The sequence below is a fragment of the Megascapheus bottae genome, chromosome 7 (assembly GCF_031878675.1).
Source record: "Megascapheus bottae isolate mThoBot1 chromosome 7, mThoBot2.hap1, whole genome shotgun sequence".
NCBI classification, from domain to species: Eukaryota; Metazoa; Chordata; class Mammalia; order Rodentia; family Geomyidae; genus Megascapheus; species Megascapheus bottae.
In genome coordinates, this window is record NC_143515.1 from 6,154,811 (window position 1) to 6,181,801 (window position 26,991).

The 26,991-nt window shown below is 37.9% G+C and overlaps 1 protein-coding gene across 35 annotated transcripts in view; it reads right to left on the reverse strand.

The window, feature by feature from the left end:
* The window catches only part of Map4k4 (mitogen-activated protein kinase kinase kinase kinase 4), a 168,224-nt gene that overhangs the window by 43,695 nt on the left and 97,538 nt on the right, over positions 1–26,991 (reverse strand). For all 35 annotated transcript variants that reach the window (XM_090336314.1, XM_090336316.1, XM_090336315.1 and 32 more), the window contains 9 exons: positions 21,750–21,875; positions 20,198–20,308; positions 15,686–15,776; positions 14,454–14,584; positions 11,474–11,528; positions 10,087–10,165; positions 6,009–6,184; positions 3,968–4,040; positions 2,378–2,588 (listed from right to left, as the gene is read on the reverse strand). In XM_090336314.1, coding sequence (XP_090192440.1) covers positions 2,378–2,588; positions 3,968–4,040; positions 6,009–6,184; positions 10,087–10,165; positions 11,474–11,528; positions 14,454–14,584; positions 15,686–15,776; positions 20,198–20,308; positions 21,750–21,875 — 1,053 coding nt within the window. The remainder of the gene's footprint in view (positions 1–2,377; positions 2,589–3,967; positions 4,041–6,008; positions 6,185–10,086; positions 10,166–11,473; positions 11,529–14,453; positions 14,585–15,685; positions 15,777–20,197; positions 20,309–21,749; positions 21,876–26,991) is intronic.

Below are 26,991 nucleotides of genomic sequence, written 5' to 3' on the forward strand. Positions count from 1 at the left end.
GGAACCAAGGACAAGGAAAAAGAAGAAACAGATACTAGGAGCAGGTCTCAAAAAGCAGAGAAAGGATGGTGGTGCAGTTATGAAACACATAGGTTTCAAAGGTCTGTTGGAGGTGAAGAGGAATCCTCAGGTGGCATCTTGTGGGCCTGTTTTGTGAGAGCTGCAAAGAAAGGGACAGCTGTGCTGTGCTTTCTCTTACCCTCCTACTTTGTTTTTGCCAGTCTACCACAGAAAGCTGTTATCTCTTTTTAGTTTTAATTATCATTTATCTTATGAGTAAGGCAGACTATCTTTACCTACTCTGTTCACAAAACAAGGAATTTCTATTCCCCAAACAGTCTGAATCCTTAATACCAATAAAGGGCTACAAACCATTTATGGCTCAAAGATCCAAATTACCTTTCTGGGACTTAAGAGTGCAAACAACACTTAATTATCCAGACTAATAAAAAGGAGTGAGATCACCCAGAACCAAACTAATGATATGCATGTGAACATTTCCCACTTCAGCTCTATTGTTAGCTCTATCACTAAGGAAAAAAGTGCAAAGAGTAACCCTAAGTTTGAACTTAAACAGACTCTGAATTAACAGACCAAATGAAACATTTTACAATACAAAATTCTTAGATCTTGTTTGTTTTTTGCAGATATTCCTAACTCATGAGATATCTATCTAACTAAAACAAAGTAACTTCAATCCTTCATCCCAAAGCACAGCTCTCTTCATCCTCAGTGCTTACCTTGCACAGAGGTTGGATAACAGACATCTGGTCTCTCATTATTGACAACTTGAAAGCCAGTTCTACCACCTGGGATACAAAGCTCTAACTGGACCAGGATTGCTTGGCACTTCCAAGTTACAAATCAACAAATACTCTGCCTTTTGGAGCAATGATTGTCAGAGGTAACTTCTTCTGTCCCACCCCATAAGTGGAAAGAACAGTGGAGAAATTTATAAAAATAAATAGCCAGAGCTTGACCTTCTAATATAGTGAATACAAAGGTTCAATAAACAACTTGAACAAACCTTCAAACCAATTCAAAGAACACTGAGAAAAATCTTAACGAATATATTACAAAGGATTAGCAAATAAATTAAAAGGAGTAATCTAAACACCAAATTGTCCCTTCTACAGTAGAAGGTATAACTAAGCTTTCTTCTTAAATCCCTAACTAAATGTTTCCAAACTCTTTAGTTAAGATATGCACTAGTTTTCTAAGCAATGGGGAATTTTCAGAATCCAGACTATAAATATGCAAAATGAAACAAAGACTCCCATTGAGTAGCATAGATAACAGTATATGTTATTAAACTGAACTCTACTGGAAAATAATGATATAGGGCTCTATTACTGTTGGTTCATTTTGTAGAAGACAAAGATAAAACAGCATGATATGGTGTGTGAATTAAATGGGAGTTTAAATGATTTTGAATAAGAAAACTGGGACAGTGAAATATACAGCAAAATGTATCCAAGAAAATAAAGGTCTTGCTGGAGCCGATGGCTCACATCTATAAACCTAGCTACTCAGGAGGCTGAGATTTGAGGATCTGGGTTCAAAGCTAGCCCACGCACTAAAGTCCATGAGACTCATGTACAATTAACTACCAGAAAACCAGAAGCGGCGCTTTGGCTCAAGTGGTAGAGCACTAGCCTTGAGCTGAAGAGCTCAGGGACAATGCCCAGGCCAAGTTCAAGCTCCACTACCAACCAAAAAAAAACTTATTTTGACTCTCAAGTGAAACATAGGGTAATACTGTATTTCCATGAATTAAAAATGAAAAAGTTGTAGGTAACCACATCACCAACTGTGACAATATTAATGAGTTAAATGAGCTGATGGCACAAAATATACTTCTATACCACAGGCATAACTACTCCCATATTAAAATTCTACTTTTTGTATCCTTTAATATATAGCTCAAGTTAAGGCATGTAGAGAAAGATGTTTTTCATATAAAAATGTCTAGAGTTTCAGAAAAATATGCCCATTTAAGTGGGACTCACAGGCCAACAGTATAAAAGAAACCTGGTCAAGTCTGAGCAAGCCAACTTAACCACAATGGAAACACTACACAAAGCTGGTCAGATGCCATCTTTGGGACACTGGAGCTCTGCATCTCACAATATGCCAATGAGTTACTTTTTGGTAGGTCTTGCACATTTTTTACAAGAAAGGAAAATATTTCTAAGGCCTTAAGGAATGTGAAGGTCTGCCAAATGAAAGCATAAGCTTTCCTTCAGAAATTCTTTGAATAGCTTTACCAGGGGACAGATATTACTTTGGTGGGCTACAAAGAATATTCCTTGAAGTGTCTGGATGCCAAGTGAGTAAAAAAATGCAAAAAGGCTAATGTGGACTTTTCATTTTCTACCTCTTCTAGCCGCCGCCTCTGCTCTTTCTGCTGCTCGATCCGTTTCTGCCTCTCTGCTAACAGCTGTCTCTTATACTCTTCCTGCTCCCGGAGCTGTTGCTCCTGCAGTAGCTGCTGTCTCCGCAGAGCCTCAGAACGTTCCTTGTTCTCTTGCTGCAGCCTCAGGAAATCCCGACGCAGAGTAGATTCACCAGGCACATTAACGATGGAACTGCAGGAAGAAAACCGTGTGCATCACCCCGACCTGTCTGAGAAGGTAGCAGCACTAGTATCCTATATTTGTTTCTTTTACATACTCCCTGCAACTGAATCTACCAGTCCAACCAACGTATCTAATGGAAGACCTAAGTCTACAACTCAATGGCCCGCTATCTTCCCTTTGGCACATTCAGTCTCATCTTACAATTCTGTTTTACATGTTCGCTTGCAAGGGATTCTGACACCAATTCAAATGAGGTAAAATAAAAGGTTGAAGTCACCTTTCATATCCCTGGTCTCCATTCAATTCCCTTATTTCCCTCATTGCACAGATAGGAGTGTTCTTCAGTACTTATCATTCCTTCATCTGGTGAAATGGGAGGCCCTACCAGGTTTCCCTTCCACTTTCTTTATGGTCAAGGTAAGCCACTGAACCCAATGGGTTTCATTGATTAGGCACTACACAGATAAGCTAGCCTAGATTGTTTCCTGGTCTTGCATTTCTGATATAGCATAGCATGGAAAACAAGCTCCTTACACTGTCTTTCATTCAATTCTGCCCTTATCCAAAAGCAGTTACACTGCTAATTAAACGTTTCAATTTGTCCAAAAAATTAGTTTAAAATGAATTAAAATCTTTTCCTATATTAGAAGAAAAATGCATTGTGAGGTTTCTTTAATAAATGCTTTTAATCTCCCTTCAAACTCCCATCCTCTGGCACACAGTTCCCAGGAGTTTTCCAACATACCTTCCCTGTCCTTTTGTTCTATTCCTCAGTCAGAGGTAATAGCAACCTAAATGTCAGACAAACCCATCACTAAAATCCAAAAATGCTTGGCTTTCTGATGAATATGGTGAGGAGATTCATCCTACCAACTTCTATTCCTCAACCTTCTGTGTCACTGCCCTTTGGGTATCCAGAGAAATCAAAACAGATCATAAAATGGGACAAAGACAGAACACCCCAAGTACTGGAAATTAAATAGTAGAAACTGTACTTGTAAGATGAAAAAAATAAATGGGAAAACAAATGTTTTGGGGGACTCCAGAGTTTGTCGATGGAGGCCCTGATGGCCCATGAGCAGAGCAATTCTGCAGTGCTTGGTGTCTAGGACTGTACTACCCAATAGAAGACTTTCATCACTCATGTCTTTTGATATACTGACTGCCACAGGCAGTCTTCTGTTCAACCCCAAACAACCTCACATACGTAATCCTTGGTTTTCTGGCAGGTGTGGGATGAGGATGCTCTCATAAAAGAAAGAAGAATGGGAGATAACAAGGCATTTTCAAATGCTCTCTTATTACCCAGGAGCCTTAGAAATCCTGGCATTGGAATGAAGCTTAATCTCTTCATAAAGCAGGGATGCTAAAGAGTGCTTTAACTTTACCTTGGCTCTCCTTCTTGTTCAGGCACTTCCTCCTCTTCTTCCTCACTCCCACTGTACTCATATTCCGTTTCATCTATAAAGCCAGGATGAAATAAATAGGTCAGTTCACAAATCCTGGCATGTGCCTGCATGGGCAAGTATTTCCATGTATTTAATGGGAGAAAATAGTTCTTTTTGAAAACTGTAAGTTGTATGAAGGACTTGGAGCAAAACGATGAGATACCAAATTCCCTTACCAACAAGTCCAAATAGCAATTTTATGAAAAATCTAACAGAACAACAGAACTGGAGACTAGATAGATTTTAATTTTTGTCAGTCGTGGGGCTTGAACTCAAGGCATGGGTACTTGTCCCTGAGCAATTTTTGCTCATGGACAGTGCTCTACCTCTTTGAACTACAACTCAACTACTGAGTTTTGAGTGGTTAATTGGAGATAAGAGTCTCACAGGGACATTTTTGCCCAGGCAGGCTTTGAACAGTGATCCTCAGATCTCAACCTCCTGAATAGCTAAGAGTATAGCAGCCCACTTTTTTTTTTAAACTAACAAAGCAAACAACTTACTTACAAGGAAGAAAATTCCCCCCTCTCTCTTTCTCTCTCTCACTTTTCTTTTTTTTGGGGGGAGGGGAAGACTGTGTGTGTGTGCATGTATTGTCATCAGTTCTCTATGCTACAAAATAAAAGTTGTATAGGTTTAATAGGTATATGCATACAGGACAGTGTCTAAGGGAAAGTCCAACCTTAACAGCTGATGGAATCTTTAAAACAGGAATTGTTATTTCAAAAACTTTGAACTCTATATTATTAATTATTAGCAAGAAGCTGAAAGTATATGGAAGGTGAATGTGAAGAGAGAATAAGTTGCTATGACATGAAGGTAAGAAACAAGAGACCAGGTGCCTTGACATTTCTATCTGCACACTGTGGACATTGGGAACAATATAATCTGTAAATAAACACCTAGCACATTGCAATAGTGCATAAATGTTAATTATTATGATAAAGCAATGGGGAAAATGTTCAAATTGTAGGCAATCTTTTCCAAAAATAAGACTACTGCATGAACAAAAAGTTAAGGAAAGATTATTTTTAACTTTTAATTACCCTTGTTATAATCATGCAGCTTAATATACAAAGTTCAATTACTTTAGTCACTAGTGGTGACTTAGATTGAATATCTAACTTGTATAAAAGTCAAATTAACTCACAAAAAGCCCAAGACAGGTCTCTAAGATGACTTCGAGACACACAGTCACACTCTCTGTCTCTATCTGTCTGTCTGTCTTTCTCTCTTTCTCTGGGTTAAGTATGGGGGGTTGAGGAGACAGTCTTGCACACTAGGCAAGTGTTCTACCACTGAGCTACACCCCATACATCCTTGACTTAATTCTCTTATTGTCTCAACTGGTACTTCTCTGTGTCGTCTTTGGCCTTGAAATTTGAATGTCAAAACAATTCATGAATAGGACAACAGTTATCCAAATACTATTGGAATGTTATTACAAGGTCAGTATGAGGCACCAGCTTCAGTGAACCAAGTGATGAAGAATATAACACTCCTTGTAGAATTCAGAACAATCAAGAGATTCTCAAGTAATTAATGAGCACAGCTTGTGAAGATATAATACAAAGATGCTGGGACAAACAGAATGTCTCAGTAACTATCACAGCAGCCTACTTGGTGTTCATTAATAAGAGAGAGGTACTCCTGGCACTCCATGAATGATGACTATGCTCACCATGTGGAGCACAGTAAAGCTGTAAGATCCCAAGTTGCTAAACAGAACAGAAAGGTATATACTCATGATAAAGCCTGAGTAAAGAAAACCATAAAAGCAACAAAAATGAACCCAGATAAGTGGCACCTCCTCTGGATGTGCAGAGAGGATCATCCTGTCATACTGACCTATCACACAGCCCTAGCCAAGCAGACCCCTGAATCACTAAACTGGATGACACAGTTAGGAAAGGACTGGCCTATTAAGAAACATTTTATGAGGGTGGAAATAAAATGATTTTTTTTAAAGAAACATTTATACCTTTCTCCCCTCTCTTCTTTCTGGTCCGGTCTATATGATCCTTAAGCTGGATTCTAACTTGCCTTTCATTAGGCTGATCCCTTATAAAAGGATGTTTCAAAAGCTGCTCTGTAGAGGGTCGCTGCATGTAGTTCTTCACCAGGCATCCTTCTATAAAACTAAAAAATTTCTTTGACCTGTAAGAGGAATTGAAAAATGCTATAAAATTTCTACCATAAAGGGGAAAGATCCAAAATACTGGTAACTTAAAGCTTGAAAACAAAGAAATTCAGAACTCATTCACTGTGAACTTTCTGAAAATGTACAGCATTGCTGCTGAACAGTATAAGTATTATGGCCTGATAACATACTATAAACACAGAGCTATGGGCCGGGAGTTTGGCCTAGTGGTAGAGTGCTTGCCTAGCATGCACAAAGACCCAGGTTCAATTCCTCAATACCACATACATAGAAAAAGGCTGGAAGTGGTGCTGTGGCTCAAGTGGTAAAGCACTAGCCTTGAGAAAAGTCTAAGGACAGAGCTCAGGCCCTGAGTTCAAGCCCCATGACTGGCAAGAAAAACAAACAAACAAACAAACAAACACAGAGCTATGACGGAAGTGAGGTTTAAACCTAAAATTGCTCAGTAATAGTCTAAATCATGGGGATGGAAGAGGCCAGGGAATAAAGTGAGAGGCAAAGAGAGGATAGGTATCTGGTACCTAGAAGACAAGAAGAGATAAAGAGATGAGCAAAAGAGCTGCCCCAAATGTAAGGCCTCTTCCACTTACTAATCTGACACTTAAACCTGTCTAACACTGGCTAACTGATCACTTCTCAAAGTGCAATATATAAAGGTAGAAATGATAGTTTCCTAGGGATCCTGACTTTGTCACCTATAGTTATACCACTTGCCACTTTCCTTTTGCCCATTTCTCCATGCTCAGCTCATGAATCTGTACATAGACTGACCCTTGGTCTGGGCATTTTTTTCATCCTATCTTTTAAGATAAATTTCTGGGATTGCCTCTTTTGATAAGCCTTTCTTGATGATATTTGTCCTACACTTCTGAAATTATTAAGGGTTATCTGCATTTAACAGACTGTATACTTTGTTTCTGTCCCCTGACTCGTTTAAAATAGCAGTGGTTGAGAATGGATTTTGTTTTTCAATTTGTTGACCATGCCCAATACTAAGTCTAGCATACCATAAAAATTATGTAATAAATTCTCTATAGAATACGTAAGTTGAGTCTTAGTATTACGACTTAGAAAATTAGTTCTCCTAATTACTTCACTGTCTATAAGAAAAACTATTTTGTATTTTCATGCAAACTCACTACTTTCCTATTCAAAAAATTACTTATATATGTAATCAGTATGTATTTGCTGATGTTTATGTTAGTTTCAATAATAAATACAAGTATACAATAGAGAAAATTTAGTTATAAAAATAGCAAATCTACAATCAAACTTCAGAAAATATTAAACTGCTGCAAGGTGTTGAACATCAGCTAGATGTAGGTAATAATAATCCAAAGATGAAAAAGAAAAGATGTATATCAGAGCATAAAAATGCATGAACTACAGAAAGAGACAATAGTATCAAAGAATCATGACTCATTTTCTGAAGCTAGTACGAAAAAGTAAAAAAGAAGGGGAAAATAGGTCAGATCAGCTAGCCCACATAAAGATTCAACCTCACTCAGAGCTGCTATGCAGTTAATGAGGAACATGGGAGAATCTAACACAGAGATCTGAAAACCCTGTGGCCACAGAGATCATTTTAGGGAATTTACTAAATATGCAATGTCTGAGTCATTCATTCCCAAGAGTAGGAACTTTGAGACTGGAGCTCTGAATTTTTAAGATTCTTGTGATGTGTCTACAAACTAAGATTTAGGAATCTACCACCTACAGTATATTCTTTAATATCAACAATTGAACTCCTCTGGAAAATACTACTAATGACTTTTTGACAGCCATTTCTACTCAATAGTAACGAGACTTTCATCTGGAGGACAGGAAGAGGGCAGTCACAAAAGAAGGATGTTAAGACTATAATCACCTCACCCCTTTAGAACACTTGAGTAAAATAAGAACAATGATATAAATGGATGAATGAAACTAAGTTAGAGAAAGTCTGGCAAAAGAAAAGAATCCAGATGCATTTATGATCAACTGTCATTATTTCATTACATCAGTTAATGCTGTACATACAGTGGTTAATCCAAGAATAGAAGCAATGGACAGAGTGTGAGGTACCCTGAAAATAATGTAAGTTTAGTCATATTCCTTCAACAAAATCTGATAGAAAAAAGAAAAAGAGAGCAAAGACCATTTGGTTTATTATGAGCTAAAGAATTACTACAGCATCATAGCTTAGTTCTAGGTGATGTTTCACACATGTATTTAGTGTCTTTGGGGTTTGTTATCAAACATAACCAGAGTTACGTTTCAATAGAAGGAAACAATCAAGTTCAAAAGTCTTTGTAACTGTGTGGCTTTTAAGAACCCTTTTAAAGTTGATAAATGGAATTAGATGATAGCATATAAAGAATGAAAAAAATCTAGTAGAAGAGTATTGAGGGCCAGACAGTAATAAAATAAAAAAAATTATGAAAACTGGAGTGAAAAAAATGGGTGAACATTTACATCTAACAGGAAGAAAGAAACCAGCTTAATATCAGAAGACTAGTAACCAATAAATAAGAAAAGAGGGGACAATAACAGCTGAAAAACTAAATCTGGAATGAAAAGCTGGACAATGATCCTTTTACATGTTTCAGAAAGAGAAACAAGAACCTAAAAGGAGAAAAATATTAACTGGAAAATCAGTAAGAATAGTTTCAAAAAAGGAGAAAAAAACAAACCCACAGTAGATGGGCATTAGTGAGATAGTAGAGCCTAGGAAAACAAAAAATTGGAGAAAAGAGCCACATGCATGGGAAGCTTAAAAACAGATGAGAACTGATAGGAAAGGACACAGCAAAAAATATAGGAGGGGATAAGTGGACAAACAAAAGCAAACAAACATTCTCTCCTTCCCCACCCCCCTCTCTCTGTGCTGGCCCTAGAGTATGAACTTAGGGCCTGGGCATTGTCCCCGAGCTTTTTGACTCAAAGCTAATGTTCTACCACTTTAGCACCACTTCTGGATTTTTTAGCAGTTAATTGAACCAGAGTCTCACTGAGCTTTCTATGTGGGCTAGCTTTGACCTTGATCCTCAGATCTCTACCTCATAAGGAACTAGAATTAAGGCATGAGCCACTGGTTTCCAGCTTGTTCTCTTAAAGACTTGAGAAAATTAACTATACATGAGACATTGTTCTCTCTCTTTTAAAGACTTGAAAATGAATCCCACAATGTTGACACTTTACAAGCTTTCCTCAGACTTTCCTTAACTGTCAGCATTTTATTTGACACATAAGGAAAGCCAAAGGCGGGGGGGAGTGATTGATACCCCCCTTTACCAGAGCATACTATAACAAAACAAAACAAAACAAAAAACAATGGGATCATGTGTTTATATGATGCTCCTCTGGAATTCAAAAGGGCACACTTAGCACCCATTACTTTAAAAATAACTACAATAAGTTGGGTGCTGGTGGCTCTGTCTTTTTAATGTAAAAATGTGTAGCAGCAAGCTACAATACTTAATTAAGATAGAACATTCTCTTTAACACGTTTCACCTGTTTGCTTGTTATTACTTTGTAATGCAAATAGAATTAAGAAAAAAAACAAAATCAGTGTGATTTTTGTTAATGTTTAAGGGAATTTGGGTTTTTTTGACAGAAGAAACTGAAATTACACACAAAAAAAAAAAGGATTACATTGAAAAAAGAAGGTGAAGAGGGAAGGAGGGATCAAAATCCAAATATAGCCGGGTGTTTGGCCTAGTGGTAAGAGTGCCTGCCTAGCATGCACGAAGACCCTGGTTCGATTCCTCGGTACCACATACATAGAAAAAGCCAGAAGTGGTGCAATAGCTCAGGGTAGAATACCAGCCTTGATGAAAGCCCAAGGACAGTGCTCAGACCCTGAACTCAAGCCCAGGACTGGCAAAAAAAAAAAAAAAAAATCCAAATATTGCTTACCATTTTTTTGACTTCAGCCGAGGAGGAGGGTTTCTAGGAATGAGAAACAGTGCTCTCATTGGATGCATGTCACAGAGAGCTAGAAAGAGAAGACATATAGTGTCAAAAGGGCATTTTATTCATTTTTTATATTTAGGATTAATACACAAATGATATCAAATGCTCTGTTCCAATACCCAACTCATACTATCTCTCTATCTAGTTATGAACTCTGGGGAATACTTTCAATTTTCCATTTAAAAATATCAAAATACAAGAAGACAAGCAAGAATCTTCAATTTAAACAGGCACTGGAAAGTTTTCATAAATCCAAGATAAATGTCATTAGTATTATAGAAGATAAGATTTTAAGCCATCTTTAAGTCACAATGAAAATGATTATATTTTCAGAGGGATGTTCCAAGGACTAGTTAAGACACAGTTTGAGAAGGTTTTCATGCAATGCTTGGAATACAAGTTGGCACATTAAAGCCCTCCAGAAATGTTACTGCTTGCTATTACACCTGTTATTATCGGGGAAGAGTAAAATAATTGCTTGAGTCTATAATTATTTATATTTCCATCACTCATTAATAAAAGGTTCAGATACAAATAGATATTAATATGCCACAGACAGTGTGTAATTTCATGTGTTTATTTATCTTCAAGAGAATTACAAAACAGTTGGGAAATGAGGGTAGAGAAGGCAATAGTATTCTCACTGTGAAGAAAACTGAGACCAAGGATCAACCAACACCTTTATGTCTCAATCCTTTGATGGAAACTCAAGCAACATATGGTGTTCAATCATTAATTGTAGAATTTTTATCATTCATTTAACAAATGTTTATTCGGCTATTATGTAGCAGGCTATTGTACATTCTTTCTACAAATCTTTTCATGAAGGACTTGTAGAAAGCATTGTTTTCCCTCTTTTTTCTCTATATTCTTAAAGATCAATTTTATGAGATTGTCATTTACATAACCCAAGGAAATAAAAATACTCTAACAAGCTTTCACAGGTAATGTGAAAGAAAAATTCCATAAATAAAACGTAATACCTTTACTTACAAAGTATTAAAGTAATACTAAATATTCAAATGTTGGAATCAGATACACAAAATATTAAGTTTCAAATGTAAAAAGAAAAATTATTGCATATTATTTGATCTTGGTATATAACTTCAGAAGACACATAGACAACCACTTAAATAAAATACAGCTTAAAATTCTCCAAAGAAATGGTGATTGTGCCAAGAATTCCTTTTATATCTAAAAGCACATGGTTTCTAAGGTCTCTTCATCTAAGTTCCCCACTAGAAATGGCTTTCTCTATATGACTGTTCTTTGAACCCTTGAACTAGTTCAGGTGGCAGACAACAAATGAACTAAGAAAGAAGTTACTTACGTGGAGCACCTTCTGCCATCTCAATGGCTGTAATGCCACAAGACCAAAGGTCACTCTACAAAAATAAAACAGTACACCATGGGTATCATATTAGCTGCAAAATCAGTAACTCATTTATATTTTTGGCTATTCATGCAAATGAAATAAAAGTTTTCTTTAGATGAGCAACCTAAAAAGAAGCTTATCAGTTCCATATAGGAACTCTTTACATTCAACTTAATGAATAGTAAGTAACACTACCAGCGGCTGGAGGCCCACAATTGTAACCCTAGCTACTCTGGAGGCTGAAATCTGGGGGTCCATGTTGGAAGCCAGATTGTGCAGGAAAGCTCAAGAGACTCTTATCCCCAATTAACTAGCAAAAAGCCAGAAGTAGATCTGTGGCTCAAATGATAAGATGGCTAGCCTTCAGTAAAAAAGCTCATGGACAACACCCAGGTCCTGAGTTCAAGCCCAGAACTGACATGTGTATAATATTGACCTATGGTAATACCTCAAACTTAACTGACAGTTTAAAAAGCTTAAAAACCAGAAAGCATTCTTTATAAAACGTCCATAACTGAATTATAAAATCAGTTGTAGTTCATAATTCAAACGACACTCTTGAGCATCTGTACTCCACATTCAAACCAAGCAAGGGAAGTTTTTCAGGTAAGCATTCTTTGTATGCTTGGAATCTTTTTTCTTGGTTTCCTTGAAATGTTAACTTTAAAATTAAGCTTTATTCTCTTCTCAAATACATATTCTATGGCCATCATTTTGGTCTATTTTACTCATTTTTATAATTAGTAGGCACTCAATAAACATTGATGAATTGAAGTAGTATCAACCAACAGTTCTTAAAATCCAAAAAGTACTTAAAAAACACATAGCATTTCCATTCACTTTCATTTATATGCTATCTTAAGCAAGAAATAACTTATTGCTGAAAAACCTACAATTACAAAAGCTGAGTTGTGTATTTAAATACAAGAATAAGGATGGGCCTACAAATTTCCCCTATATTTTTTTGGTTTTCTATGCTTCAGAGGGAGTACAAGAGACTCATACACGGAAGCTTTAGTGGGCTCTGGTACACTGGGACTACAAGACAGCGAAACAGAAACTGCACCCAATACCTGAGAGATCATCTTGCTCAGATCTTTATACTTACTGAGCCCTTCCAGTTGACAGAAAATAAGCTAAGGACCTCACAACAAAGTAATTAGGCAAATGTAAAGAACGGGAAGTGTGGGGCACGTCACGTGAAGGGTAAAAGGCCTACCTCATGGTCCAGTGCTCACTTTCTGGTTTTGGAAATCCAACCTGTCTGTCTCCTCCTTGGGAGGTTTGGCTGTGGTTTGTGATGTAAAATAAGGCTACCTCGAACCCATGTATTGGCTCCGCCGCCCTCTCTGACCATACCTACCTCCCCCTGCCCTGCCCACCTTTATGCTGATAGACTCCTGCTTCTTACTTTAGCCCCTGTACTTTCCCATTAAACGAGTTACTGCTGTGACAGTCTCCCTGGCGCGTCTGTGTCGTCCCTCTGGAGAGGGAGGGCTGGGTGAAGGTGGCCAGTTGGCCCTAACCTTTCTTGGTCTCGTCTTAGTCGGGGCGTGTTCTCCTTGCCCTTCCTGCTGGTCAAGAGGCAAAGAGTGCTAAAAACCCCGACAGGGAAGTTTTACAACAGGTCCAGCCTCTTTAGTAAGTCATTTCATGAAAAGAGGGATGAGACGCAATTTGCAAACAACCAAATATGCTATATTATACCACACTGGATACTAGCTTTAACTAACCAGGTATAAACTAGTTATATCTATTTATAGACTTTGCATTAAGAAATTATTTTTATATACTTAGGTGTAATAACATTTGAGAATGTTGGGAAACACTTTCAAATTTTAGATAAACCTATTAGAATGGAAAGTCACGCAGTCTAATAGATTTAAAACACTTAACTTAAAAAAATAAAATAAGGGCCAGGAGTTTGGCCTAGTGGTAAGAGTGCTTGCCTAGCATGCATGAAGACCTAGGTTCGATTCCTCAGTACCACATACATACATAGAAAAAAGCTGAAAGTGGTGCTATGGCTCAAGTGGTAGAGTTCTAGCCTTGAGAAAGTCCAAGGACAGTGCTGAGACCCTGAGTTCAAGGCCTGGGACTGGCCTAAATAAATAAATAATAAAATAATATAAAAATTGCTCTGTAACGTTGGCTTAATTAAAGCCTCATTACTTGAATATTTATAATAAATACTGAGATACACTGGAGAATTTTAAGACATTAAGTCAATTTTGAACATAGTTAACAGGTTCATCAACCACTGTGGGTCACTTAAGGCAAAAATTTAAGAAAAGAAAAAGTCTATAAACAAATCAATTTGAGTCTGGTTACGAAAAAGGGGTTTTACCACTAGGTGGATAGATGCATTATTGATTCAAGTCCCTAGAGGTCACTGTAATAATTTTAATGTATTTGTATACCTAATCAAAGCTGTAAAGCTCTTTAAAGAGGAATACTGGAATAGTTCATAGATGAAGCCAATGTATATTTTGACAACATTCTTCAAAGGGAATATTTAATTCTAATGTATTCTTTTTTTTTTTTTTTTGCCAGTCCTGGGCTTGAGCTCAGGGCCTGAACACTGTCCTTGGACTTTCTCAAAGCTAGAGCTCTACCACTTGAGCCTCAGCACCACTCCCGGCTTTTTTTTTTTTCCCCCTATATGTGGTACCGAGGAATTGAACCCGGGTCTTCATGCATGCTAGGCAAGCACTTTAACCACTAGGCCAAATTTCCGCCCCCAATTCTAATGAATTCTTCAAGCTAAAATGGGCAATAAGCAGGGGGAAGCATTTAAATGATAGGCTGCCTAGAGCTAACATATTCCTCAGTAAGAACATAGGTGAAGTGGAAGGACAAAAACAGACAGTATTGTAAGCACTGTCCTGTAAAATGTATACAGTGTCATTGGTGAAGGCCCAGTGTTGCTCCTTACTCTGTAGTCGTAAGTGGCATCTGGGTTCTCATCACAGGCAATGACCTCGGGGGCCATCCAGTAGGGAGTGCCTATGAAGGTATTTCTCCGTCCAACTGTCCTGTCTAGTTGAGCACTCACGCCAAAATCCACTGTGAGGAAGAGAGAAAAGGGAAAGGGGACAAAATTAACAGATATGCAAGGAAGAAGCATCCTCGCAGTCAACAGAGATTAGCTCTACTCCCCGAACATACAAAATCCTTCAAGGTTAGCAGCACTTTCAAGGAATATCAAGGGCAAAGTATCTCCTCGTCTAGATGTTCCTAAGGCGCTCCATCCCAGCAGCGAGGGAAAAATCACAGGGCCCCTCTCTGTATGAATGATGATCTTTAGTCTGTCACAATCAAGTGCAGGAAAGCCTCAAGTTCAGAAAAATGATCTGCTTATTCTTAAACAGCACAAAGGTTTTCTTGAAAAGAACAGAAATAACGTTTCACTAAATGTAACCAAGAATACACAAACCCTGTATCACCAGGTACACTGGACATCTAGCTTTTGACAGAAAACTGTGATGATCAACAAGAAAGCTCATATGCAAGAAGTCAGAGCAGGAGGAAAGGGCTGGCTGGAAGCACACATCTTTTAATGTTTGTCCATCAGCATGTGCCAACATCATTACTACATGTACATTGTGACGGCCCTAGCAGTAATGTTCAGAGGAAGAAGAACAGATCATGCAACGGTCTTCAACATGCTGGGTGATTCACTGGGTCACACATTCCACCCCTGTGTAGAAAACGTGCTCAGGAAACAAGCAAATAAAGTGAACACTCTTCAAAACAGAGAGGAACACATGATCTAGTCAACAAAGTAGGCCTATGCTTCGCAGCAACTTGGACCATAACATCAATCAATGGCTAATGGCTGAGTAACTGCAGAGCTAGCGAAGGTCTAGCACCATGAAACCAGGGTATGGAACACATACAGCTTCCCACAGGACTGACTAGTCCTGAAGGCATTCCCAGCACCACAAACACAAAAATAAAAATCAGTCTGGCTGCTGTATCTATTCAGTAGAGGAGAGAAGGAAGGTTGGAGCCTAGCTAAATAATAGAAGTTAGTTCCACACTGTATTCTTCAGGAGAACAGAAGTAGAAAGCCTGGGTAGGAGAAGGAACTTTCACATAGGTAAGAGAGGCAGGAGTGCTGCACCAGAGACAAGCACTGGGTCATGGTGCACAGTAGCTACGTACCAAGTTTCACCTCTGCATTCTCAGTCAGCAAGACATTCTGGCCCTTGATATCCCGGTGAATAACATGATGAATGTGAAGATGTGCCAATCCCTGAAGAGGAAAATTAAGATTTGAATTTAGTTCTTTGCCCCTGTAACAAAACAACCAGGAATACTTTTTATAACAAAATGCACATGTGGGCCACAAGGTTTGTTGGGAATCCACATGCAGGATATAGAACTTACTCTTAGTACCTTCCCAGGAAGATATCTTCAATACAGAAAGAAGCCTTGCCACCATTCCCAGGGCAGGTTCCTTTGAGACATGCTCAAGATTATCATCTGCAGTTTCTCTGCTATAATTTGTGCTATTTGTGTACAGGGTGGTTCCTTTCCCACGCCACACTTCTATGTTTCGGCGGGTCACCCCAGGGGCATATGTGAGCATGACACATCCCAGGGGAAAAGCAAAAAGGCTAAGGAGAGTTTAAAATCTGGCTCTGGACACTGGCTTGTCTCCCCACTGCAAAGCAACACTGCTAAATGCTGATCAATCATACCTCTACCCCAGTGTAAAACGATTCTCCTGTCAGAAAAGCCTTGTGTAGAGATAAAATATCTTTCTTTTCCAAGAAAAGAAGAAACAAAAACAACCCTACCAGGCATTTTTTGATAACTTTGTATCTGGAATGAAGCTTAACACATGGCAGAAGAAAAAAAACCACATGTTTCATCCGAATAAGCTAGATGGAAAAGCCAAATCTACTGCTTATCTCCTTAAAACACAAGCATTACCTATTTATTCTAGTATATCTCAATTCAAAAATGGGAGGTTAGGATTCTAAGGAAGGTAAGGATTCTTTAAAAAAGGATCCTCCTGCTTTGGTCTCTCTAATGCTGGGATTATAGGCACACACTACAAGACCCAAGATTTGTAAATTTTTTGAGGAACAGAGGTCGGAATGCCCATTGTTGTGTTATTTCACAACAGCTACTCTAGAAGATAGATCAGTTTTGTATCATAATGTTTTAAATTTATTACTAATCTACATCCAATAGTTTCTCTGATAACTGTTAGGCTTTCTAACAAAGGATATACAGTACTATTCCAGAATGTACTGACTCAGAAAAAAAAGCCTAAAGATGTACAACATCTTAGGGCGTAAGTTGGGAACAAAGTAATATCTTTTCAGTACAATGTAATATCCAACACAAAAAAAGAGAGATTAAAAACAAACTTTCTCTAATTCTTAAAGAATTTCTATTTATATTACAACCTCAGTTCATTTTTATCATTTTGTTCCCTTCTTTATGCTATTACAGTTTCTCTCAGCAAACTGAAGTATCTGTAATATTGTCAGCTACCATGATACATGCATGAAACCATGCTTGTTTTCCACTGAGGAAACTATATGAGGTATGCCTAACTAACAGTTCTGTAATGATGACAACCTCGGTTATATTATTGAGAAGAATTAATACATTTTTCTGTATGAATTACCTAGGAGTATATATGTCTTTTACTATTCCCAAGCCAGAATTAGGCCACACTTATTTCTTCTTAGCAAAACCACCAAGTCCAAATATTCAATAAATAACTCATTCTAGAACAAATGAATCAATGCTTAAAAATTAGGAAATACTTTTCCTGTAACCATGTCTCACTTGAGGATATAAGACAAACAGTTAGGCTGTCCCTCAGGATTGGTTATAGAAAGCACTACATACCCATCCTTAGTATGAAATGTGAATGCTACCAACAAGAAACCTGCTGCAGAGAAGAGAAATGTAGACTGGACTGGAAGGAACATACTGGCTTTGCTGGTGAACTTTGAGGTCTGGACAGTTTTAATAGACTACTCCAAGAGAGTACCTCTGTTATCAATATGTATAAACTTAGGACCCTTTCCTTCGCAAACCTTAAAACAGTGTATAAATTCACAGCACACTAAGGAATAATGAAAAGTTTTGCCACTACAGAAATTAGCTACTACCCTAACTATATATGGGAGGATTCAGGTTATCTATTTAGGAGTGCCTTCTTCCTTTTTCATGAAGCTTCACCTTTCCTTTCTTTCTTTTCTTTTTTACCAGTCCTGGGGCTTGAACTCAGGGCCTGATCACTCTCCTTAGGCTTTTCTCAAGGCTAGAGCTCTACCACGTGAGCCACAGCACCACTTCTGGCTTTTACTGTGTATGTGGTACCAAGGAATTGGTGCATGCTAGGCAAGCACTCTACCACTAGGACAAACTCCCGGCCGCTGCCTTCCTTTTTCTACCCCAACCAACTTAATAACTTCTTAAGGAACATATACCACCAGAGACTACACTAAGTCCTTCTGGGGCACATTTGCCTTTAGTTAACTTAAACTCCCACTTTGTGACAGGTGGTGAGGACTCTTGGTTCATTTACTCAATGAGGTGAAAAGGATTTGCACCCTTTCAAAGAGATGTCCATTTACCCATCAACAACTGAGGCTTCCCGATTCCCAACATTTAACAATGGTTAATATTTAACAATGGTTAAATATTGTCTCTGAAGACTGAAATACATTTGATGACTAGAATAATTCTCTGCTTATGAAATCTCATACTTTCTGGGCATGGATGGCAAATGCCTACAATAATCTTAGCACGAGGGACATAGTGTAGAAGGGTCTCAAATTCAAATTCAGTCTGAGCTACATAAGAAAAGCACCTAAAACAAATAGCTGGGCTTGGGTGGCTCAGGCCTGTAACCCTAGCTACTCAGGAAGGCTGAGAGCTGAGGATTATAATTCAAAGCCAGCATGGGCAAGAAGACTTTTATCCCCAATTAACTACCAAAAAGCCTAAGTGATGCTGCTGTGGCTCTAGTGGTAGAGTGCTAACCTTGAACAAAAAAGCTCCTGGACGGTACCCTCTCTAGCTCACTCATGTGTTGTGCGCGTTCACACACACTTGAGCGCACACACACACGAATAAAAACCACTAAGGGCCTGGATTTGATCCCAAAATAAAAAGGAAGACACACAAACAGACAAATAGGGGAGAAAAAGATAGAAGAAAAGGAAGGTAGAAGAGAAGGAAGTGAGAAGGGGAAAAATAATTACTGGTTCATTCCAGCATAATCTCATACTGAAACACACGAGAGTCATGTATATTAACATAAAACTCACTGAGCACTAACTACATACACACGATACTCTGATTTATGTGCACTCGTTTAATTCTCCTAATAATAGTATTAGCAAAGAACATATAGACAGGAAAGATGAGTCCTAAAAGCTGAATGACAGCATGCAGGAGATGACCAGCAAAGGCAGGACTCAAATCCAGGTCTGGCTGATTCTAGTGCCTGCCTCTTACTGTTTCATGTTACCTATTATTTACTGAATTTTACTCACCATCCTCATCTGAGAAGAGTCTCACATTTTAATAATATCTGCATATATTTTATTCAATTATGGTTCAGGGGATTGTCTTGTTTTCAAAGGCTTCACCAAATATTTTCTATAAAATGACCCATTTCTCTAGAATCCTGGCTGGTAGCTTTTACATATAAAAAGTGGGTAGCCTTACCTGTTTATAAAAAATAACAACTAGTTACAAGATTTCAGTTTAACTCTGTATTTATTATTTTTTAAATGTGGTGGGTAAATGAAATCCTAAAAGCACTGCCTGTGCATTGGGCTGACCTGACTATTGAGAGAAACCATCTAAAATAGGTTTCTAAAACAGTACTTCAGAAACTTATTCTGAGCTCATTAGATAGCTTTGCAGGTGTCTGTCAATAACATTAAATATTAGAACTTCACTTCATAAATACTGCAAGAGATTCTAAAAAAATGCCAAAGTCTACAGGATTATTTTAAAAATCAGTACTTGGCCCCATTAACTCTGATTAGTGAACAGACAGGATTCCTGTAAAAACAACAGTTGGAGATTCTCTTCCCCTTCTGATTTTATTTTAAACTCCAAAGAAATATTGTCATTGGGTAGGCCATGATAACCTGGAAGAGACATTTAGAGAAATACAAAAAACTAAAGTTGTCCCTAAGTATATGCAAAGGATTTGTTCCAGAATACCTCCAACCACGCTCCCCCATCCACTACCCATACCAGAATCTGAGGATGCTCAAGATCCTTACATAAAATGCCACAGTGTTCCCATACAGCCGACACACATTCTCCTGTATGCTGCTTTACAAGTTCAATACTTGCAGCATTACTAATGTGATAAGTACAGATCTGATATAGTGTAGTTATCGCTAGATGACTTAGAATAGCAAATACAATGTAAACACTTATTCTGTACTACTTGGGAAATAATCATAAAAAAAATCTGTGTATGTTCAGTATAGAAGACTATTTTTTAAATTGCTTTTAGTCCACAGATTAGACTGATATGATGTGGAATGCACTACCAAAACTACCTGATGGTCCCTAGTTATCTGTGAAGATAGAACTGACACCACAAAATACTTGGGGCTATGAAACTGTACATGAAAGCAAAAGATCACGGTGTGGGCATGCAATCCCTGCTTTCCTTACCCGCAGGATTTCTCTGGAGATGTAAGCAATCCAGTCTTCTTTGAGTGTGTTCCCTTTGGTGTTCTTCACAAGATCTGTGATGGACCCAGCTCCACAGAACTCCATAACAAGCTACAGGACAGACAAGGCACACTGTGACTTATCACATCCCAGGTTTCAGCACAAGCTCAAGAAAAGTTAGAAAACACAGTCTTGTGCACTACACTGCTGCCTTTCTAGAACACCTAATTACATCTGTGATTATTTGGAAGATCTCTACATAAAGCTTCTCATACAGCTCCATGTTCACTGTACATACGTGGTTCAAGAATATCTACTATTGTAACCCTTCTATTAATTACAATAAAATGTATGGGAAAAGAATGAAATTTAAAAAAAGAATATCTAATGTTTTGCAGTGTACAACAGCATGGTGCTGAACTGCTTCTTTGCTTTCCTAAGCACACAAGCACTTTGCTCTTCATTATGGCCATTTCTGACTTGAATCAGAAATCTGATTCATTGGCTCCTATATCCTGTTTCATTTTGCTCCAAAGATGTTCTACCTTTCACATACTACATTCCTCCACATATTTAGTGGGTTTAATTAAAAAAAAAAAAACGCAATGTGCTATTTTTAAGTTACTTGCTTTTTAAAATAATGAACTGTTGGCAATATCCAAATGTTTAAAGACTATGATTGCAACTATATGTGCAAAATGCCTAAAAACTGAACTCAAATAAGCTATTCTAAAATTTTAACTATTTGTTTCGGTAATGGAAGTAACATTTTCCCTCTTTATCTTCTTAATTTTTCAAATATTTTCTGCATTGGCCTTTTTTAGACTTATTAGGAAAAGTATCAATCTATATTCATACTTTACAGTTCAATACTTTCAACTAATGTAACTGCACATATGATAATCTCTCAGGGTCATCATCTTATATATAAATGCATTCAAAAAGAGATTAGGGTAGATGTGACAAATTCCAGAAAATTTCCTGGAATTTAATGTTTTTAAGCAATTACTATCAAATTTCGTATTCTTGATCTCTGTCACTTACTTTCAGTAGTTTTTAATGTTTTTAAGCAATTACTATCAAATTTCGTATTCTTAATCTCTGTCACTTACTTTCAGTAGTTTTTAATGTTTTTAAGCAATTACTATCAAATTTCGTATTCTTGATCTCTGTCACTTACTTTCAGTAGTTTTTTTTAAATAATGGAGCTTCATAGTAATCACTTCCTGTGAAGTTTTTATTGTGCTGCTTTCAGTTACCAAACTCCTTGCTATTTGTTTATATCCCTTCTAGAATATGCCATCTTACCCTTTTCTTAAATATGCCATTTCAGTCCTAAAAAACAAAGCTAACTTTTTTCCAAGCAATATGAATTCATCATCAAAAGAAACATTTAGCATACTTTCAGCAACATATTTTTGTAAGGAAAACTTTTAGAATCTACCAGCTTCTGTATCTTTGCTTTTCTCTCCTATTCCTTGCAAAGTTCTTACTGTTCCTATAAAACAATTGCAGAAGAACAGCTGTTAAACATTCAGAAATATTCTCATACCCAGAGTTGGTCATCATGTCCTGGAGGGCTCTTTTTAATGAAAGCACCATAATATGTTGCTATATTTCTATGGTGAGAATATTTTTTCAGCATATTTATCTCCAATTTGATTTCTTCCTCTTCATCCTTAGAAAAACAGAAAATAAAATACATAATTTTTGAATGATGAACAAGGTTCTATTCTCACCACTGTTTCCCCTACCCATGCATACAATAACAAAAGGAAGATCCAGTCCCTCTAGAAGTAAGGAATGATTACAGTTGCTTAATCTTCAGGACTTACCCTTTAGAATCTGACCAAGAAGAGGTGTGAAAGGTAAAGAAAAGTGTGGGAAACAGCAAGATGAACAGTGAGTAGCACTCCAACAGACTCTTCCATTCAACCCACTTCTCTGCAATGAAGTCTGTTCAAGAAAAGTAACTGTCACGGGTATCTATTTCAACTAATCACAAGGAAAAGATGTTTTTTTCCTTAGAAAACATTTGTGAACACAAATGATCATCACTCAAGGCCAGAAAAAGTTTGCAAGGTGATGGCAGATGATCAAATAAATGGCTCCAGGAGACAGTGTAGATCTTAGAAGCAGGACCAGTGAAAATCCATGAAACCAGAAGGGGAGACCAGCAGGCTCCAGGAACAGAAACCAATTAACCACTAAACCAGAGCAAATGATCAACTGTGGCTCTTGTGGTAGAAGGCCATTTTTGAGTGAAAAAGCTAAGAGATGGTGCCTAGGTCCAAAGTATAAGCTCCAGGATTGTCCCTCACACTCCCCTCCCGCCCCACTTCCAACTAAAACCATTAAGCTGATGAGTTCAGACCCTGGCCAAGATCTTGTTTTATTTAAGATGAACAAAATTTGTGTAAAAAGTTGCAGGGTGCAAAAATGAAGGAAGAAGATGGAGGCACAAATATGGAAAATGAAAACGTAAGTTGCCCTTGTCAATGATGAGAGCTGAGATGATTACAGTCTTGGTCTCCCTCTCACATGCTTAGGGAATGAACTGCACCAGTTAGCTTGTGCATTCTGTTCCCTCTGCATGCACTACTTCCTGCAAACAGACAAACTAATGAAGATTTGCTCATAGCATGCAATCGAAGGAAAATCAGAATTAATATGAGAAAGAAGAATGTGTGGGAAAAGAGAAAATCAACCTTGATTAGAAAACCACAGCATAAAAATCTCAAGGATAAACCTAATGACTATATCTTTGGAATTCTTCATGCTTGCACATACTTTCAAAAGGAAATCAAAATCACTGGCTCCCTAAAACTTCCTTGTTTCTGTGCCGGAAGACTCAGCCCAATCAACTAGTGTTCTTCCCTCTTCAGCGAAGAGGTGGGGATTATAAGTAGTGTAGGTATTCATGCCCAGTTCACAAGCAAGACAATTATACACATATACCACACACACACTCACACTCACACACACACACACACACACACACTCAAATTTGAAGACACCTAGCATCTCCAGAACACTCTAAAATTCTTATAAAGATGTTTTGCTTATTAATGTTATACTTTAAGATAAAAATAAACACAATTAGATATTAAAGATGAGACTAAATGAAAAAGAAAAACATAATTCAATACGAATTTCAGTTGTACATTACTACTTTAGCAACTGAACACATAGGTAGTCATCCTAAAGCACTGATTCTCAGGGTTGCAGCCCTCTTGCTTGGTATAATTACCAACGTATTAGAGATATAAATCCATTCATATTGGAAATATAAATATTGGAGACAATCGCCTATGCAACACCCAGATGCCTTGATACTAGGATGATAATTGCAAATATAGCAGCAGTCACATGGAATCTATACACTGATTCTCATCCAAGCCCTATATATGTGAAAATCACACCTAAGGTGATATGTCATTTCAGTCTGTGATTTAAAAGCAGCCCTGCCAAAAGTGGCAGTAAAAAATGAGGTACTCAATAACTTAAGGGAACCGTATAGGTTAAACAAAAACAGCATTTAACCTGGCTAGTATAGAAAAACACACTTCTACTCAACACCTTTTTTCCATTGAACTTTTTGCTAAAACAGCTACTCAACACCTTTTTTCCACTGAACTTTTTGCTAAAACAGAGGGTAACAATTTTTATTAGTGAAGGCAAGAATAAGCATGCCTCAAAAAAAACTAGAAAACTCAATTCATCAAAAGCTTTCATTTATATTCTTTTCACACACTCCCATTCATATGCGCAGAACAACATACAGAGAGGTAGTGATGGGCTTGCTGGCAAGGGAAGCCTGTCAGTCCACGATGGTACATGGTGTTCCTCCAGGGATAAGGCCCTCTGTTAAACCTGGGCCTCAAACAGCCAAACATTCCACTGCAGTGAGGTGATCCATAAAGTTTTTACTTCCCACTTTTGTCCAATGCCCCCAAAACCCAAGAATTGGATAGAGTACCCCAAGACAAGAACTACTGAATAATAGAGAAAAGCAGAAAGGCCAAATTTACTTTTAACTTTTGAAGGTAGAACAGTGAAACAATCACTTTCCATCTTTCCAGTCTTGTTTTATCCATCCCTTAACCTCTGCACCTTACCCCACTCCCCAGACTGCCTAAGTTATGCCCAGATCACTGTTCCCACCACACTTGGCCACAGAAATAAGATTCTCCTATAAGAAGCCTCCAGAGCAATAATTGAGGACTATGACATATTTCTATTAGTTTCAATTTACTTTTCTCTTTAGCAATATAAGCAGTCTTCTAGGCTCTTGCTTTTCTTTTTTTTTTTTTTGCCAGTCCTGGGCTTGAGCTCAGGGCCTGAGCCCTGCCCTTGGACTTTCTCAAGGCTAGAGCTCTACCACTTGAGCCTCAGCAACACTTCCAGGTGTTTTTCTATGTATGTAGTACGGAGGAATCGAACCCAGGTCTTTGTGTGTATGCTAGGCAAGCACTCTACCAGTAGGCCAAACTCCTGGCCTCTAGGCTCTATCTTGTTCTACACTTTAGAAGTCAAGGGCTTCTAGAGGCATTTAATGTCTTCATATTCCACTGAGTTAAAAAGCAAACACACCTTTTTAAGTTCCTAAAGAATTAAAGTCAGTACTATTCACTGGTGTGACAAACACTGAAAGTGGCCATCTGTAAATATGGATTGAAGATTATCATGGCCCATTGCTTTTGCTGAATTCAAAATGCTTCTGGAAAAGACACATTATCCTTTAAGTAATAAAAACAGGAAGCATCATCAACTCACTCGGTAACAACTTCAAAACTGGGCTGCAGCTTAGAATAAATGAAAGATATGAACAACTTAAATACAGTTAAGTCTGACAACAGCACACTACATATAATTGAAATACCATCTAGAAACACAGTGATCAAATAAATGTCATTTTGCCAAATCATTTATCAGTTCTTATGTCATCAAATCCTGAAGCATATAAAATTCAAAAAGGGCAGGGGGAATCACACACTCTTAAAATTACTGTTTTAGGATAAAATACATACTCTGAACATGCCCTTTCTTGCTTTTATGATTTAGAAATAGATGCCTCTTAAAAAATAGAGGCATTCACTATCTTACTCTCATTTACTACCTAATTCTGAATGATCACTCTAGAGGGGGCAAAAAGCACTAGAAATATAAAATTTGCCATTGGCTTTGAGCCAATTAATTACAAACAATTTCCCTAATTATGACCACTGCTTATTACACTGTATTTGGTGCTATCTTTAGAGAAATAATGAATCAACTTCTAAATTTCGCTAACATTTAATACATATATGCCACCACCAAAACAATAACCTCATTTTAGCAGAAGACACAGCAGTAAATAGACTAGAGCTGGCTAGATGTGAAATGTCCTACATAGGAAAACAAGTCAATTTTGCAAAACATCATGGAGAAGTTAGTATGTCCCATGTGTTTAGTTAAGAGCCCAAACTATTGTGCCATTTACACTCTTTTTGGCTTAAGAAGAAAAGAAAAACCTGAAAGATAACTGGAAAAGGGGAAGAATCCTTTTGGGGGGGGGGAGAGAAGGATCCCCTCCTAATTTTCTCTACTGATGGGGGTAGCTGCTAGCTTCTACTTTAGTGATTTAATAATGCAGCTGATGCCAATTAGCATTTTGGGGCTCTAACCAGCAGGAGCAAAAAAAAAAGTCTGATAGTGGATGAGTCTGATACCTCTCTGGCTGTCAGAAATTGGGGGGGGGGCACATTGGAATAATGGCTATTTTTATAAGCAGCTCTAGTTTTGTAACTGAGTCCTATCATAAGCCTTTCCCATGTCACCTTCAGAACATATAGGCCTGGGGACTAGAAAGGGGGTACCTACTATTAGCATTTGGTTTGCTAATGTACCCTTATTCCTTTGGGGGTAGAGAAGAATGGTGGTAAAGAGAAGAATGGTGGGTAAACCCAAAGGGCATGATGGTAAATGTCAGTGATCCTAAATCCTAGCTACTTAGGAAACACAGGTAGGATTGAAGGCTCTGGATCAAAGAGGAAGCAAGCAAGCAAAATGGGCTAGGGGTATGGTTTAAGTGGTAGAGCACCTACCTAGCAAGTGTGAGGCCCTGAGTCTAAACCCTAGTATAAGAGAGAGAGAGAGAGAGAAAAAAAAAACTCTTTACCTACTACGTTCTCTCTCATTCCACAGTCAGTAATAACTATGTGAAGAAGATAAGTTAACTCCAGCCAGGCTAGCAAGGATCCAAGAGGATGCACCTGGAAGCTTTGAACAAAGAATTGGAAGGGCATGTGTGCACTCTGGAAGTTGGAGGGAGAGCTCATAAAATGAGATATATTAATATATGATGGTTTTTGTACCAAAATGTACAACTGAATACATTTTAGTATGAAAACATCCACCCCTGGGTCGGGAGCTTGGCCTAGTGGTAGAGCACTTGCCTCGCATGCACAAATCCCAGGGTTCAATTCCCTAGTGCCACATACAGAGGAAAAAGCCAGAAGTGGTGCTGTAGTTCAAGTGGTAGGGCTCTAGCCTCGAGGAAAGCCCAAGGACAGTGCTCAGGCCCTAAATTCAAGCCCCAGGACTGGGGGTGGGGGGCGGGAGGAGGAGAAAAAGTAAACATCCACCCTTAAAATCAGTTGACAGCTGTTTTAGTTAACTACACTAAACCTTTTCTTTATAGAACTGCAAACTAGTAGAAAAAAATACTATTTTGTCTTGCAAATCAACTGTGTCTGGGAGTATACAAGTAGAAAGCAGCAAAGAGCTAATCAAACTTCATATTTCAGTTCAAA